The 17,500-nt window shown below is 40.7% G+C and overlaps 1 protein-coding gene across 7 annotated transcripts in view; it reads left to right on the forward strand.

The window, feature by feature from the left end:
• Positions 1–17,500, forward strand: part of LOC128621679 (arf-GAP with Rho-GAP domain, ANK repeat and PH domain-containing protein 1) — a 106,930-nt gene that overhangs the window by 51,714 nt on the left and 37,716 nt on the right. For all 7 annotated transcript variants that reach the window (XM_053647629.1, XM_053647630.1, XM_053647632.1 and 4 more), the window contains 4 exons: positions 1,504–1,610; positions 3,353–3,552; positions 4,133–4,218; positions 6,331–6,513. In XM_053647629.1, the coding sequence (XP_053503604.1) occupies positions 1,504–1,610; positions 3,353–3,552; positions 4,133–4,218; positions 6,331–6,513 (576 nt within the window). The remainder of the gene's footprint in view (positions 1–1,503; positions 1,611–3,352; positions 3,553–4,132; positions 4,219–6,330; positions 6,514–17,500) is intronic.

A 17,500-nucleotide genomic window follows, 5' to 3' on the forward strand; every position in this document is an offset into this window, starting at 1 on the left:
TTTTTTACAATTTAAATGAACAAAAGAAAAACAGATGAGTCACATGGAAAAAGTAAGTACACCCCACATTTATCACACCTTCAAATCCATAAAATAAGAATCAGGTGTTTAGAGACAGCTTAGGGAGTGCAGGAGGAACCGGTCTTATTTATACCCCTCTCATATCTAGTGTCTGGTGTTCCCTTTGTTATTGAGGAGTGTGGTGTCATCATGCCAAGATCTACAGAGTTCTGTAAGGCCTTCAGAAAAAAAGTTGTGAATGATTCGGGCAAGGGATTCAAAAAGATCTCCAAATTATTTGAAATACATCATTCCACTGTAACGAAAATCATCTGTAAGTGGCACAGATTTCAAACAACTGCCAATTTGTCCAGAACTGGCCGCCCCAGCAAATGCAGCCCAAGATCAGGCCGTCTGATGCAAAAAGAGGTCTTCAAGAACTCCAAAATTTCATCACAAGACAGCTTTTCAGGAGAAGCACCTCATACCACCTGTGAAGCACGGTGGTGGAAATGTTATGGTTTGGGGTTGCTTCACTGCCTCAGGGACTGGACAGCTTGCAGTCATTGATTCAACTATGAATTCTGCATCATATCCAAGAGTGCGTGAAGATAACGCGAGGCCATCTGTCTGAATGTTGAAGTTGAACTGAAAGTTTCAACAGGATAATGATCCTAAGCACACGAGCAAATCCACCAATTAATGGCTCAGAAAGAAGAAATGGAGGGTTATGAATGGCCAAGTCAAATCCTGGATTTGAATCACATTGAAATGTCTGAATGAAAACCCTCAAACATCTTGCAGCTGAAAGAATATTGCGTGCAAGAGTGGTCAAAAATTCCAGCCAGCTGATGTCAGAGACTGGTGAACAATTATGCAAAATGCCTAGAAGTTGAAGTTATTATTTCTGCTAAATGAGGCAATACTAGCTTCTGAGGCCAAGGGGTACTTATTTTTTCCACAGAAGAATATCACATCTATTGATATTTCTGTTGATACACATGATTGGACAAGCTATTTTTCCATGTCGTTTTGTTCAAGTATATCAATTTTGTTAATAGGCACCGATTCAAAGATGATCAAATGTTTGCTTGTCCAAATATGTCAAAAAAACTCAGTAATTTCCATGGGATGTACTTATTTTTTCACATGACTATAAATATATATTTTATATATATATATATATATATATATATATATATATATATATATATATATATATATATATATATAAATATTATATATGTATATAATATATATATATATATATGTGTATATATATATATATATATATATATATATATATATATATATATATATATTGTGTGTGTGTGTGTGTGTGTGGTTTCAGTGTGTTGTGGAAACAGTGCTGTTTTTCTTAATCTCTGTAATTGCCACATTTCAGAAACCTACTGTGTCTTGACAAGCGTGTTTGTGTGTGTTTGTGTGTGTTTGTGTGTGTTTGTGTGTGTTTGTGTGGTTGGTTGCTGTTGCGTTGTTCAGGATTATAAGCTGGGTATTGGGATCACGTCTATAGATATGAATGTAGGGAATGTGAAGGACATGGACAGAAGAGCGTTTGACCTGACCACACCTTACCGCATATTCAGGTTAGTTACCACTCTCTCTCTCTCCCTCTCTCTCCCTCTCTCTCTCTCTCTCTCTCTCTCTTGCTGTTCTCTGTCTCTCTCTCTCTTGCTGTCCTCTCTCTCTTGCTGTCCTCTCTCTCTCTCTGTCCTCTCTCTCTCTCTCACTGTCCTCTCTCTCTCTCACTGTCCTCTCTCTCACTGTCTCTGTCTCTCTCTCTCTCTCTTGCTGTTCTCTGTCTCTCTCTCTCTCGCTGTCCTCTCTCTCTTGCTGTCCTCTCTCTCTCTCTGTCCTCTCTCTCTCTCTCTCTGTCCTCTCTCTCTCTCTCACTGTCCTCTCTCTCTCTCACTGTCCTCTCTCTCTCTCTCTCTCTCTTGCTGTCTCTGTCTCTCTCCCTTTCGCTGTCCTCTCTCTCTCGCTGTCTCTGTCTCTCTCTCTCTCTCACTGTCTCTGTCTCTCTCTCTCTCTCTTGCTGTTCTCTGTCTCTCTCTCTCTCGCTGTCCTCTCTCTCGCTGTCCTCTCTCTCTCACTGTCTCTCTCTCTCTTGCTGTCTCTGTCTCTCTCCCTTTCGCTGTCCTCTCTCTCTCGCTGTCTCTGTCTCTCTCTCTCTCACTGTCTCTGTCTCTCTCTCTCTCTTGCTGTTCTCTGTCTCTCTCTCTCTCTCTCGCTGTCCACTCTCTCTCGCTGTCCTCTCTCTCTCTCTCTCTCTCGCTGTCTCTGTCTCTCTCTCTCTTGCTGTCTCTGTCTCTCTCCCTTTTGCTGTCCTCTCTCTCTCGCTGTCTCTGTCTCTCTCTCTCTCTCTCTCTCTCTCACTGTCTCTCTCTCTCTCTCTCTCACTGTCTCTGTCTCTCTCTCTCTCTCTTGCTGTCTCTGTCTCTCTCTCTCTCTCTCTCTCTCTCTCTCTTGCTGTCTCTGTCTCTCTCTCTTTCACTGTCCTCTCTCTCTCTCTCTCTCTCTCTCTCTTGCTGTCTCTGTCTCTCTCTTTTTCACTGTCCTCTCTCTCTCTCTGTCTCCCTCTCTCTCGCTGTCTCTCACACAGTGCCTCTTTTTTGTCCCATGAAAGTAAAATGTCCACTACTGCGAGAAGTGGTTTTCGGCCTCGTCCTTTACGCACCGAGATTTGACCGGATTCCTTGAATCTTTTAATTATATTGTGCGCTGTAGAAGGTGAAACGCCCAAAATCCTACCGATTTGTCTTTGGGGAACGTTCTTCTCAAAGTGTTGGATTACTCGCTGATGCATCTGTTGACAGATTGCCGAGCCTCGACCCATCCTTGCTCTTGAAGGACTATGACTTTTTGGAGGCTCCTTATATACTATGATTAGACGATTGCCTCACCTGTTTCACTTCACCTTCTTATTTCAACTTCTCACATCGCTATTAGTCCTAAATTGCCCTGTCCCAACTTTTTTGGAATGTGTTGCATACATCAATTTCAAAATAAACATTTATCTTAAAAAAACTATGCAGTTGATTAGATAAAGCATCAAATACCTTGTTTTTATACATTTTTTGTTTAATTACAAGTGAAAGTACATTTACACATCACCCCTCTTTGTTTTTATTAGCATTTTCCATACTGTCCCAACTTTTTCGGAATTGGGGTTGGATTACTGCTGGGGTGACCTTTGCTACTGACCACCATCACTGACATTTTACTGATGGAGGTCAGTAATAAATGTCAGTGACAGTGGTCAGTAATGAAGGTCAGTAACAGTGGTCAGTGATAGTTCTCGATGATAATGGTGGTCTCTCTCTGATAGTTTTGTGGCAGAAACTGACCAGTTGAAGGACCAGTGGGTGGAGGCAATGAGGAACTCTATCGCAGAGGCTCTGTCTAACTATGAGGTTGCGGAGAAGATATGGGCAGAGCCAGCTAATCAGAAATGTGCTGACTGTAGCGCCACCAAACCCGAGTGGGCAGCTATTAATCTGGGCGTGGTCTTCTGCAAGCGCTGTGCAGGTAAACGTAAATAGCTTGAATATTACCTCCACAAATAATGACTCTGAATAAGTTACAAAGTACGTTAGACTTTTTAGTTACACTTTAACGCCACCAAAATATTACACCACCACAACAAAACCAAGTGCCAAAGAAATTGCAGACAAACAAAGGTAGTGGTAAACCATACCACAGCATTATCTTTCTTACACTATTCCTACATACCAGGGTTTTAAAAAGAGCACACATCTGAAAAAAGTCATCTTGTCCACTCACATTTGCTAGAAGCTTTTTGGGGTTTTTATTTCTCTGCCTTTTAGGTTATTCTTGTTAGCAATGTTGTGCTTGATTTTTCACAAATTCTCTTCAACACAAATAAGCTACCCTGTATTTTATATGAATTAAAGTAAATTGAATTGAATTAGTTTAAAATGTAAACTTTTTTTTACACTTTTTGTAAACAATTGTAAAATGTAGCCAAATTAAAACTGCTAAAATTTTGACTAGCCTTTTACTTTAACTGAATCCAATAATAGATTATAGATAGTCAGGTTAAAAAATAAGACTGCTGTAATTGATGTTTCTCTTTTCTCTGTTCTAGGACAACACCGCAGTCTTGGTCCTAGCATATCAAAAGTACGGAGCCTCAAAATGGACAGAAAGGTGTGGACAGATGATTTAATACAGGTATGCTAATTTTTTTATGTTCTGCTTATTTTTAAATTCTCTGTTTTCTGTTCGTATTATGAATATTTTCAGTGATTTTTTTTTTTAACATCGACTACCTCCAGTGTTTCTCAAAGTTAAAACATTAAAGCATGTTTTTGTACCAATTGTTTTATTTATTTTTTGTGAAATGAAATTTTGTGCTTGTAAAATATATATATTTTGCTCAAGTATTAGCTAGCATAACCTTACAGCACCCAATAAACTCCAATGAAAGTGCACTGCGCATCTTAAACATACCTACAATACCTATGAAATTCTAACAGAACTTCTTGCACGGCACTAGCTAAAACCTAGCCACAAATCTTAACAAACTCCAACAGGACCACACTAGCTTAAACTTAGCTAGAACATCAAATAAATTTAATCAAAACAGCACTTGGTAAAACACCCAATAATAATAATAAAAAGCTGCACTTGCATGAACTTGGCTAGAACACCCAACAAAACTGCAATAGCTAAAACTTAGCTACATCACCCAACAAACTCCCAACAAAATCACACTAAATGAAATGCTACAACACCCAGTAAATTGAAGCAAGACTGCACTAGCTAAAACTTAGCTACAACAACTGAGAAATTCTAGCAAAACTGCACTTGCCCAAATGTAGTGTAGGAGCAGCACTTTTTTTTGGCATTGCAGCCAAGTTTAAGCTAACGTGGTTTTGCTGAAATTTATTTGGATAAATTTCAGCAAAACCACATTAGCTTAAACTTGGCTACATCACCAAATAAATTTCAACAAAGCCACACTAGCTTAAACTTAGCTACAACACCAAATAAATTTCAACAAAGCTACACTAGCTTAAACTTAGCTACAACACCAAATAAATTTCAACAAAGCCACACTAGCTTAAACTTAGCTACATCACCAAATAAATTTCAACAAAGCTATACTAGCTTAAACTTAGCTACAACACCAAATAAATTTCAACAAAGCCACACTAGCTTAAACTTAGTTACAACACCAAATAAATTTCAACAAAGCCACACTAACTTAAACTTAGCTACATCACCAAATAAATTTCAACAAAGCCACACTAGCTTAAACTTAGTTACATCACCAAATAAATTTCAACAAAGCCACACTAGCTTAAACTTAGCTACAACACCAAATAAATTTCAACAAAGCCACACTAGCTTAAACTTAGCTACAACACCAAATAAATTTCAACAAAGCTACACTAGCTTAAACTTAGCTACAACACCAAATAAATTTCAACAAAGCTACACTAGCTTAAACTTAGCTACAACACCAAATAAATTTCAACAAAGCCACACTAGCTTAAACTTAGCTACAACACCAAATAAATTTCAACAAAGCCACACTAGCTTAAACTTAGCTACAACACCAAATAAATTTCAACAAAGCCACACTAGCTTAAACTTAGCTACAACACCAAATAAATTTCAACAAAGCCACACTAGCTTAAACTTAGCTACAACACCAAATAAATTTTAACAAAGCTACACTAACTTAAACTTAGCTACAACACCAAATAAATTTCAACAAAGCTACACTAGTTTAAACTATTTACAACACCAAATAAATTTCAACAAAGCGACACTAGCTTAAACTTAGCTACAACACCAAATAAATTTTAACAAAGCTACACTAACTTAAACTTAGCTACAACACCAAATAAATTTCAACAAAGCTACACTAGTTTAAACTATTTACAACACCAAATAAATTTCAACAAAGCCACACTAGCTTAAACTTAGCTACAACACCAAATAAATTTCAACAAAGCCACACTAGCTTAAACTTAGCTACAACACCAAATAAATTTTAACAAAGCTACACTAACTTAAACTTAGCTACAACACCAAATAAATTTCAACAAAGCTACACTAGTTTAAACTATTTACAACACCAAATAAATTTCAACAAAGCGACACTAGCTTAAACTTAGCAACACCCAATAAACAGAAACAAAACTGCACTCACGTGAATTTGGCTGGAAAACCAAACAAAATGTGTTGTTAATATTTGTTATTAATATTTGATAGTATTGCTAGCTAGCTAGTATTTTTATTTACTTAAATTTTTTCATTTCATCTTGGCATCAGCTCTTCCTTGAGCTAGGCAACGAGCGCGCCAATCAGTTTTGGGCAGCTAACATCCCGCCCAGCGAGGCTCTGACTTCGCTCAGCAGCAGCGACGCGCGCCGACGTTTTATCTCGGCTAAATACCGTGAGGGAAAATACCGCCGCTACCACCCACTGTTCGGCAACCAGCAAGAGCTCAACAATGTAAGAGCAGCAGATGATTACACACAGCTACACACAATCTCACACACAGCAAAACACACAATCATACACACACCTCTACACTCAATTACACACACACAGCTACACACAATCTCACATACACCAGAACACACAATCACACACACCACTACACACAATTACACACACAGCTACACACAGTCTCACACACCAGAACACATAATTACACATCAGTACACACAAATTCACACACACCAGAACACACAATCACACACACACACACTTCACTACACACTTCACTACACACAATTACACACACAGCTACACAGAATCTCACACACAGCTATATACCAGAACACCCAATTACACACACAGCTACACACAATCTCACACACACCAGAACACACAAACACACACACCACTACACACAATCTCAGACACACCAGAACACACAATTACCCATCAGTACACACAATCTCACACACACCAGAACACACACTCTTACACACACACTACACACAATTCACTACACACAATTACACACACAGCTACACACAATCTCACACACAGCTACACACCAGAACACACAATCACACACACCACTATACACAATTACACACACAGCTACACACAATCTCACACACACCAGAACACACAATCTCCCTCTCTCTCTCTCACACACACACACACCACCACACACAATTACACACACAGCTACACACAATCACACACACCATCATATCATATCATATGGCAGCTGTTACCTCTTACTGAACATGTGCGTAAGTGTGCAGTATTGTTTTTGTGTGTGTGTGTGTGTGTGTATGTAATTGTGAACTGAACACAGCTACACACAATCTCACACACACCAGAACACACAATCACACACACCACTACACACAATCACACACACCACTACACACAATTACACACATACAGCTACACACAATTACACACACAGCTACACACAATTACACACACAGCTACACACAATCTTACACACACAAGAACACACAATTACACATCAGTACACACAATCTCACACAGACCAGAACACACAACCACACACACACACAGCTACACACAATTACACACCACTACATACGATCACACATACCAGTGCACATAATCACACACACTATTACACACAATCACACATTCACACACAATCACATACACTACTTCATACAACAGTACACACAATTACACACACAAGTACACATAATCACACACCATCATATCATATCATATGGCAGCTGTTACCTCTTACTGAACATGTGCATAAGTGTGCAGGGTTTTTTTTTGTGTGTGTGTGCAGGTGTGTGTATGTGTGTGTGTGTGCAGGTGTGTATGTGTGTGTGTGTGTGTAGGATTTTGTGTGTGAGTGTGAGTGTTTGACCCTTTCTTTGATCTTGAACATATCTTCAGATCCAAGGCTGTAGAAGATCATGGAGATAAGAAAGACAAACAAAAGCTGTTGTGTATCTGTGTGTAAAATGTCTTGAAGGGTTCTGCATAGAAGCATGTGCAGAGGCAATAACACACACACACACACACACACACACACACACTTTTAAGTAGGTTGTCAGAGCACAATGAATGATGTTAAGTAACTGGAGAGTAGATTTGGTTAAAAAGTTAATTTACTGTAATTTATTAGTAAAGTTAAACGTTTAGTTCTCTGCGGTCTAGTTAGTAAAGTTAAACGTTTAGTTCTCTGCAGTCTAGTTAGTAAAGTTAAACGTTTAGTTCTCTGCAGTCTAGTTAGTAAAGTTAAACGTTTAGTTCTCTGCAGTCTAGTTAGTAAAGTTAAACGTTTAGTTCTCTGCAGTCTAGTTAGTAAAGTTAAACGTTTAGTTCTCTGCAGTCTAGTTAGTAAAGTTAAACGTTTAGTTCTCTGCAGTCTAGTTAGTAAAGTTAAACGTTTAGTTCTCTGCGGTCTAGTTAGTAAAGTTAAACGTTTAGTTCTCTGCGGTCTAGTTAGTAAAGTTAAACGTTTAGTTCGGTGCAGTCTAGTTAGTAAAGTTAAACGTTTAGTTCTCTGCGGTCTAGTTAGTAAAGTTAAACGTTTAGTTCTCTGCGGTCTAGTTAGTAAAGTTAAACGTTTAGTTCTCTGCAGTCTAGTTAGTAAAGTTAAACGTTTAGTTCTCTGCAGTCTAGTTAGTAAAGTTAAACGTTTAGTTCTCTGCGGTCTAGTTAGTAAAGTTAAACGTTTAGTTCGGTGCAGTCTAGTTAGTAAAGTTAAACGTTTAGTTCGGTGCAGTCTAGTTAGTAAAGTTAAACGTTTAGTTCGGTGCAGTCTAGTTAGTAAAGTTAAACGTTTAGTTCGGTGCAGTCTAGTTAGTAAAGTTAAACGTTTAGTTCTCTGCAGTCTAGTTAGTAAAGTTAAACGTTTAGTTCTCTGCAGTCTAGTTAGTAAAGTTAAACGTTTAGTTCGGTGCAGTCTAGTTAGTAAAGTTAAACGTTTAGTTCTCTGCGGTCTAGTTAGTAAAGTTAAACGTTTAGTTCGGTGCAGTCTAGTTAGTAAAGTTAAACGTTTAGTTCGGTGCAGTCTAGTTAGTAAAGTTAAACGTTTAGTTCTCTGCAGTCTAGTTAGTAAAGTTAAACGTTTAGTTCTCTGCGGTCTAGTTAGTAAAGTTAAACGTTTAGTTCGGTGCAGTCTAGTTAGTAAAGTTAAACGTTTAGTTCTCTGCGGTCTAGTTAGTAAAGTTAAACGTTTAGTTCTCTGCAGTCTAGTTAGTAAAGTTAAACGTTTAGTTCTCTGCAGTCTAGTTAGTAAAGTTAAACGTTTAGTTCTCTGCAGTCTAGTTAGTAAAGTTAAACGTTTAGTTTCCAGTAGTATGCATGAGAAGACTGGCATTGTGTGTGAGATGAACATCTGATTGAGGAAACTCACTGATTCAGACTTGCACTGAGAACATCATCATCCTCTGTTTGTTTATTTGCAGTCTTTGTTCTCTCCAGATTCAACCCTTCCTCCCACAAACATCTCAGAGGGAGAGAGAAAGAGCTGGACACAAACAGAAAGCGAGTGAGAGAGACAGGGCATGGGTGGGGGGTGGGGGTGGGGGCTCGACAGACAGAAATGGAGTGAGAGAGGGCGTGAGAGAGAGAATAGTGAGAGAGCGAGGAGGGGGGAGAGAGTGAGAGAGATAGAGGGAGAGAGAGGGGAGGGGGGAGAGAGAGAGAGGGAGAGAGCTGTACACAGACAGAGAGAGAGAGAGAGAGAGAGAGAGAGAGAGAGAGAGATTTCCCCATCTCAGTGCATGCTGGATTGTTGATCTAGTGGTGACTAGGCCACACCCCCAGTGACATCATAACTGCGAGATTGGTGCAGTTTCAGTTCAAATCCCGCCCCATCTCACACACACACACACATACACACCTTGTCCTCTTCTTCGACTCTGTCTCTGTTTCTCTATTTTTCACTCTCCATGACAAGCCTGTTGCTCTGCCTGCCTTTTGGATTATAACTTCTTTTAATTTTTACAAGCAGCGAAAACACACACACAAAGTTATAATAGACATGGAAAGAGAGGAGTAACAACCTGGATAACCTTTGGTAAGCTCAGGTGTGTGGTCATGTGTTTTTTGTGCTGTGTGTACTGGATGTGTGTGTATGTATGTGTGTGTATATGTGTGTGTATGTGTACTGGAGTAGTGTGCTACACTAAGTGTTTGATTTTACTGCCTCCGATTGAATGTTAGGTGAAACTTAGACTGGAGGACAGAGGCATTGAGTCAGAGATAAATACATAAATAGAGAGAGAGAAAAATTGAGAGAGAGAGAAATAGAGAGAGGAAGAAATGGAGACAAATAGAGAGAGGGTGAGAGGGTGATGGGGGGGCTGAGGGGTGACGAACTGGACAAGTGACTTTCATTCTTTGTTTCTCTACCTTTCACAATGGACAGCTTTGTTTTTCGCATTCTGTCTCCTCCATCAGTGAGTGTGTGTGTGTGTGTGCGTGTGTGAGTGCGTGTGTGAGTGCGTGTGTGTGTGAGTGTGTGTGTGTGTGTGAGTGTGTGTGTGTGTGAGTGCGTGTGTGTGTGAGTGCGTGTGTGAGTGTGTGTGTGTGTGTGTGCATGTGCGAGTGTGTGTGTGAGTGCGTATGTGTGTGAGTGTGTGTGTGTGAGTGCGTATGTGTGTGTGTGAGTGTGTGTGTGTGAGTGCGTGTGTGAGTGCGTGTGTGTGTGAGTGTGTGTGAGTGTGTGTGCGAGTACGCATGTGTATGTGTGTGTGCGAGTGTGTGTGTGTGTGCGAGTGTGTGTGAGTGCGTGTGTGTGTGTGTGTGAGTGCGTGTGAGTGCGTATGTGAGTGTGTGTGTGTGCATGTGTGTGTGAGTGTGTGTGTGTGTGCGAGTACGTATGTGTGTGAGTGTGTGTGTATGTGTGGGTGAGTGCGTATGTGTGTGTGAGTGTGAGTGTGTGCGTATGTGAGTGTGAGTGTGTGCGTATGTGTGTGTGTGTGCGTGTGTGTGTGCAAGTGCGTGTGTGTGAATGCTTGTGTGCGTGAGGGTGCGTGTGTCTGTGAGAGTGCGTGTGCGTGAGAGTGCGTGTGAGTGTGTGTGAGTGCGTATATGTGAGTGTGTGTGAGTGCGTGCGTGTGTGTGAGTGCGTGCGTGTGTGTGCGAGAGTAAGAGAGATGTGTTAATTTCAGGTTTCATTTAAAGTGCAGTTCTGTGTGCTAGATTTTGAGCTTGTATCAGTTTGTTGATAAAAAGTGGACTTGCATAGAGAGTAAGTGAGTTCCACACGGTGTCTTTACTTTCAGAAGAAAACTAACAGGAAAGAACAGAATCACTGTTACAGAACAACAGCTTGACTTCATTGTATTTTGGTTGGTTTTATTTTGTGATGATAATTTATGATCGTTAGTCAGCTTTAGAGCCTCTGTAAACGCTGAATAAATAAATAATAAATAATCGGTATGTAGTGTGTTGTCGTTACAGCAGTAATTCACAAACCTCTAGAGTGAAATGTTGCGGTTTGACTCCTGCAGGCATTCCCATCCTGATGATGCAACTTGAGTGGGTGGTTATTTAGCGGGTGGTTATTTAGCTGGTGGTTATTTAGCGGGTGGTTATTTAGCGGGTGGGTTATTTATTGGGTGGTTATTTATTGGGTGGTTATTTAGCGGGTGGGTTATTTAGCGGGTGGGTTATTTATTGGGTGGTTATTTATTGGGTGGTTATTTAGCGGGTGGTTATTTAGCGGGTGGGTTATTTATTGGGTGGTTATTTAGCGGGGGGTTATTTAGCGGGTGGGTTATTTAGCTGGTGGTTATTTAGCGGGTGGTTATTTAGCGGGTGGGTTATTTAGCTGGTGGTTATTTAGCTGGTGGTTATTTAGCGGGTGGGTTATTTATTGGGTGGTTATTTAGTGGGTGGTTATTTAGCGGGGGGTTATTTAGCGGGTGGGTTATTTATTGGGTGGTTATTTAGTGGGTGGTTATTTAGCGGGGGGTTATTTAGCGGGTGGGTTATTTATTGGGTGGTTATTTAGCGGGGGGTTATTTAGCGGGTGGGTTATTTAGCTGGTGGTTATTTAGCGGGTGGGTTATTTATTGGGTGGTTATTTAGCGGGGGGTTATTTAGCGGGTGGGTTATTTAGCTGGTGGTTATTTAGCGGGTGGTTATTTAGCGGGTGGGTTATTTAGCTGGTGGTTATTTAGCTGGTGGTTATTTAGCGGGTGGGTTATTTATTGGGTGGTTATTTAGTGGGTGGTTATTTAGCGGGGGGTTATTTAGCGGGTGGGTTATTTATTGGGTGGTTATTTAGTGGGTGGTTATTTAGCGGGTGGGTTATTTATTGGGTGGTTATTTAGCGGGTGGTTATTTAGCAGGGGGTTATTTATTGGGTGGTTATTTAGCGGGGGGTTATTTATTGGGTGGTTATTTAGCGGGTGGGTTATTTAGCTGGTGGTTATTTAGCGGGTGGGTTATTTAGCTGGTGGTTATTTAGCTGGTGGTTATTTAGCGGGTGGGTTATTTATTGGGTGGTTATTTAGTGGGTGGTTATTTAGCGGGGGGTTATTTAGCGGGTGGGTTATTTATTGGGTGGTTATTTAGCGGGGGGTTATTTAGCAGGGGGTTATTTAGCGGGGGGTTATTTATTGGGTGGTTATTTAGCGGGTGGTTATTTAGCAGGGGGTTATTTATTGGGTGGTTATTTAGCGGGTGGGTTATTTATTGGGTGGTTATTTAGCAGGGGGTTATTTAGCGGGGGGTTATTTATTGGGTGGTTATTTAGCGGGGGGGTTATTTAGCGGGTGGGTATTTAGCGGGTGGTTATTTAGCGGGTGGGTTATTTAGCGGGTGGGTTATTTATTGGGTGGTTATTTAGCGGGTGGTTATTTGGCGGGTGGTTATTTAGCGGGGGGTTATTTATTGGGTGGTTATTTAGCGGGTGGTTATTTAGCGGGGGGTTATTTATTGGGTGGTTATTTAGCGGGGGGTTATCTATTGGGTGGTTATTTAGCAGGGGGTTATTCAGCGGGTGGGTTATTTATTGGGTGGTTATTTAGCGGGTGGTTATTTAGCGGGGGGTTATTTATTGGGTGGTTATTTAGCAGGGGGTTATTTATTGGGTGGTTATTTAGCGGGTGGGTTATTTAGCGGGGGGTTATTTAGCGGGGGGTTATTTAGCGGAGGGTTATTTATTGGGTGGTTATTTAGCGGGGGGTTATTTAGCAGGTGGGTATTTAGCAGGTGGTTATTTAGCGGGCGGTTATTTATTGGGTGGTTATTTAGCGGGGGGTTATTTATTGGGTGGTTATTTAGCAGGGGGTTATTTAGCGGGTGGGTTATTTATTGGGTGGTTATTTAGCGGGTGGTTATTTAGCGGGGGGTTATTTATTGGGTGGTTATTTAGCGGGGGGTTATTTATTGGGTGGTTATTTAGCGGGTGGGTTATTTAGCGGGGGGTTATTTAGCGGGGGGTTATTTAGCGGAGGGTTATTTATTGGGTGGTTATTTAGCGGGGGGTTATTTAGCGGGTGGTTATTTAGCGGGCGGTTATTTATTGGGTGGTTATTTAGCGGGGGGTTATTTATTGGGTGGTTATTTAGCGGGGGGTTATTTATTGGGTGGTTATTTAGCGGGTGGGTTATTTAGCAGGTGGTTATTTAGCGGGTGGTTATTTAGCTGGTGGTTATTTAGCTGGTGGTTATTTAGCGGGTGGGTTATTTAGCTGGTGGTTATTTAGCGGGGGGTTATTTAGCGGGGGGTTATTTAGCGGAGGGTTATTTATTGGGTGGTTATTTAGCGGGGGGTTATTTAGCAGGTGGGTATTTAGCAGGTGGTTATTTAGCGGGCGGTTATTTATTGGGTGGTTATTTAGCGGGGGGTTATTTATTGGGTGGTTATTTAGCAGGGGGTTATTTAGCGGGTGGGTTATTTATTGGGTGGTTATTTAGCGGGTGGTTATTTAGCGGGGGGTTATTTATTGGGTGGTTATTTAGCGGGGGGTTATTTATTGGGTGGTTATTTAGCGGGGGGTTATTTATTGGGTGGTTATTTAGCGGGGGGTTATTTAGCGGAGGGTTATTTATTGGGTGGTTATTTAGCGGGGGGTTATTTAGCGGGTGGTTATTTAGCGGGCGGTTATTTATTGGGTGGTTATTTAGCGGGGGGTTATTTATTGGGTGGTTATTTAGCGGGGGGTTATTTATTGGGTGGTTATTTAGCGGGTGGGTTATTTAGCAGGTGGTTATTTAGCGGGTGGTTATTTAGCTGGTGGTTATTTAGCTGGTGGTTATTTAGCGGGTGGGTTATTTAGCTGGTGGTTATTTAGCGGGTGGTTATTTAGCGGGTGGTTATTTAGCGAGGGGTTATTTAGCGGGTGGGTTATTTATTGGGTGGTTATTTAGCGGGGGGTTATTTAGCGGGTGGGTTATTTAGCAGGTGGGTTATTTATTGGGTGGTTATTTATTGGGTGGTTATTTAGCGGGTGGGTTATTTAGCGGGGGGTTATTTAGCGGGTGGGTTATTTATTGGGTGGTTATTTAGCGGGTGGGTTATTTATTGGGTGGTTATTTAGCGGGTGGTTATTTAGCGGGGGGTTATTTATTGGGTGGTTATTTAGCGGGGGGTTATCTATTGGGTGGTTATTTAGCGGGTGGTTATTTAGCGGGGGGTTATTTATTGGGTGGTTATTTATTGGGTGGGTTATTTAGCGGGTGGTTATTTAGCGGGTGGGTTATTTATTGGGTGGTTATTTATTGGGTGGTTATTTAGCGGGTGGGTTATTTAGCAGGTGGTTATTTAGCGGGTGGGTTATTTAGCGGGTGGGTTATTTAGCGGGGGGTTATTTAGCGGGGGGTTATTTAGCGGGTGGGTATTTAGCGGGTGGTTATTTAGCGGGTGGGTTATTTAGCGGGGGGTTATTTAGCGGGTGGGTTATTTATCGGGTGGTTATTTAGCGGGTGGTTATTTAGCGGGGGGTTATTTTTTGGGTGGTTATTTAGCGGGGGGTTATCTATTGGGTGGTTATTTAGCGGGTGGTTATTTAGCGGGGGGTTATTTATTGGGTGGTTATTTATTGGGTGGGTTATTTAGCGGGTGGTTATTTAGCGGGTGGGTTATTTATTGGGTGGTTATTTATTGGGTGGTTATTTAGCGGGTGGGTTATTTAGCAGGTGGTTATTTAGCGGGTGGGTTATTTAGCGGGTGGGTTATTTATTGGGTGGTTAGTTAGCGGGTGGTTATTTAGCAGGTGTTTTTTTTGGGCGGTCTGTTCAGGTGTTACTGTGTGATTGGGCGTACGTTTACATGACAGCAATGTACTAAAAACAGGAAAGGTTTTTCCTTTGCGTTTTTGAAAAGTTTCACATACAGACGACAACGTCGTCACGAGGATCGGCGAAAACGACTAACGACGCTGTATTATGCACGCCAGTCCTGTAGGTGGCGATGTGACTTTGTAAAGAAACACTACACGCATGCGCACATGAGCGTTCACATCAACATGTCCGCTATAGTGATCCGGGCGAGACCGCACTACCGCACTATAAACAAATACACGTAAACGGTGGAGCTGGGGTTTTTCTGGATAAAAAGCACAATAACGTTTACATTTCTCAAACAATTTCGGTGGATTATGATCTACGTGGAGAGCAAAATAGTTCTGTCTCCAGGTACTTACAATCTCCGTCGTTAGACTGGAAAATTATTCACTGTCGTGAGGAATTGTGAAAACTCGCGCTTGTCGGGGATAGAATCGTTTTATTTATCTAGGTTCATAAATGCTGAGACGTCCCTAACGTAATGTAATTTAATGTAATGTAATATAATGTAATATAATTTAATGTAGTGTAATTTAATATATTATGTAATATAGGTTAATATAATGTAATCTTATATAATGTAATGTAATATAATATAATGTAATCTATTATAAGGTAATGTAATCTAATGTAATATAATGTTATGTAATATAATGTTATATAATGCAATGTAATATAATGTTATATAATGTTATGTAATGTAATATAATGTTATATAATGTAATGTAATATAATGTTATATAATGGAATTTAATTTAATGTACATTCTGTTAACAAAGTTTGTTCATTTTTAAAAATTGATAAAAATCTAAATAGTGCATCTTTATGTAATAATCGAGACCATCGTTGTAGGGAGCGTTTTACCAAAATGATCAAATACAGATCAGACAGTGAGACGCTGGCAGTCCGTCCTCTTTCTGTATTTTATTAGCAGCAGAAGGCTCCAGATTTACTCCAGAACAGAACATTATATCGATAATGAGAAGGTTCTGAAGACCCTTCATGGGTGTAGATGTGGGTTAATAATGTGGAGGATGTAATAAACACGTCTCCGCTGGTCGTAGTAGTGATGCAGTAAATCTCCACTTTACTGGAGAAACACAAACACAGTCCTGTGGTTTTAAACGTCTCGCGCGAACGCCTATAGACTGAACACACGTGCGCATGACGTCATCGTTTACACAGACCCTCGTTTCTGTACGTTTACACGGAGACGATAACGGCGTCGTTTTCAAATACTTGCGCTTTGTAACCCGTTTTCAGGCTCGTCCTATTGGTGGGTTTTAGACGAGCGTTATAGCAGCTCTCGGTCTCCGAGAATTGAATCCCAGTTGAGAATTCTGAGGACATTGAGGTTTGTAGTGTGTGTGTGTGTGTGTGTGTGTGTGTGTGAACACTGATGGATATAAAAGAGGTGAAATGATAAACAGGATGTGAGAGCAGCAACGCCACCACACTGATTTATCTACAGTCTCATATACTTCTGTCGAGGAAAACCTTTCCGTCTTTCTGTATGAGAAATTACACACATTTAGCTACACTAATACACACATCAGTGACAGGCTTACAAAAAAGTACTGTGTGTGTGTGTATGTGTGTGTGTGTGTGTGTGTGTGTGTGTGTGTGTGTTTAATGCCTCCCCGACACTATGAGGTCATGCTGCACCATATGGAATCTCTCTGTATGTTTTTCTCTTTTTGCTCCATCTGTGTTTCTCTGTTCAGTGTGTGTGTGTGTGTGTGTGTGTGTGTGTGAGTGTGTGTGTGTGTGTTTCTAATATTTCACCTGCATGTGAACGTGCTCTTATCTTTAGCTGTAGAATTTTGTTCTTCCTTGAATTAAGTGTGTTTTAGATGACACGCCCTCTGTGTTGAGGCGCTTCAGGAATTTGAAAACACACACACACACACACACACACACACACACACACACACTCCTGAGGAATGTCACACACCGATTGCAGACGGGTGGAGTGTAATGAATGGTGTGTGATTTGAGTTTATTTTTGAAACAGCAGGTAAAGAATCAGAAGAAAGTTCTCTGTGTTAGAAATGATGATGGGATTAGTTTACTCAGATAAAGTAAGTAAGCGAATTTCATTTATAAAGCACATTCAGACAACATGCAGTCATGTGGAAAAATAAGTACACCCCATGGAAATTGTTGGCTTTTATGACATATTGGACGAGTAAAGAACAGAGACGGTTAATAAAGTTGATCTGGTTGAA

The sequence above is a fragment of the Ictalurus furcatus genome, chromosome 17 (genome assembly GCF_023375685.1).
Source record: "Ictalurus furcatus strain D&B chromosome 17, Billie_1.0, whole genome shotgun sequence".
Taxonomy (NCBI): domain Eukaryota; kingdom Metazoa; phylum Chordata; class Actinopteri; order Siluriformes; family Ictaluridae; genus Ictalurus; species Ictalurus furcatus.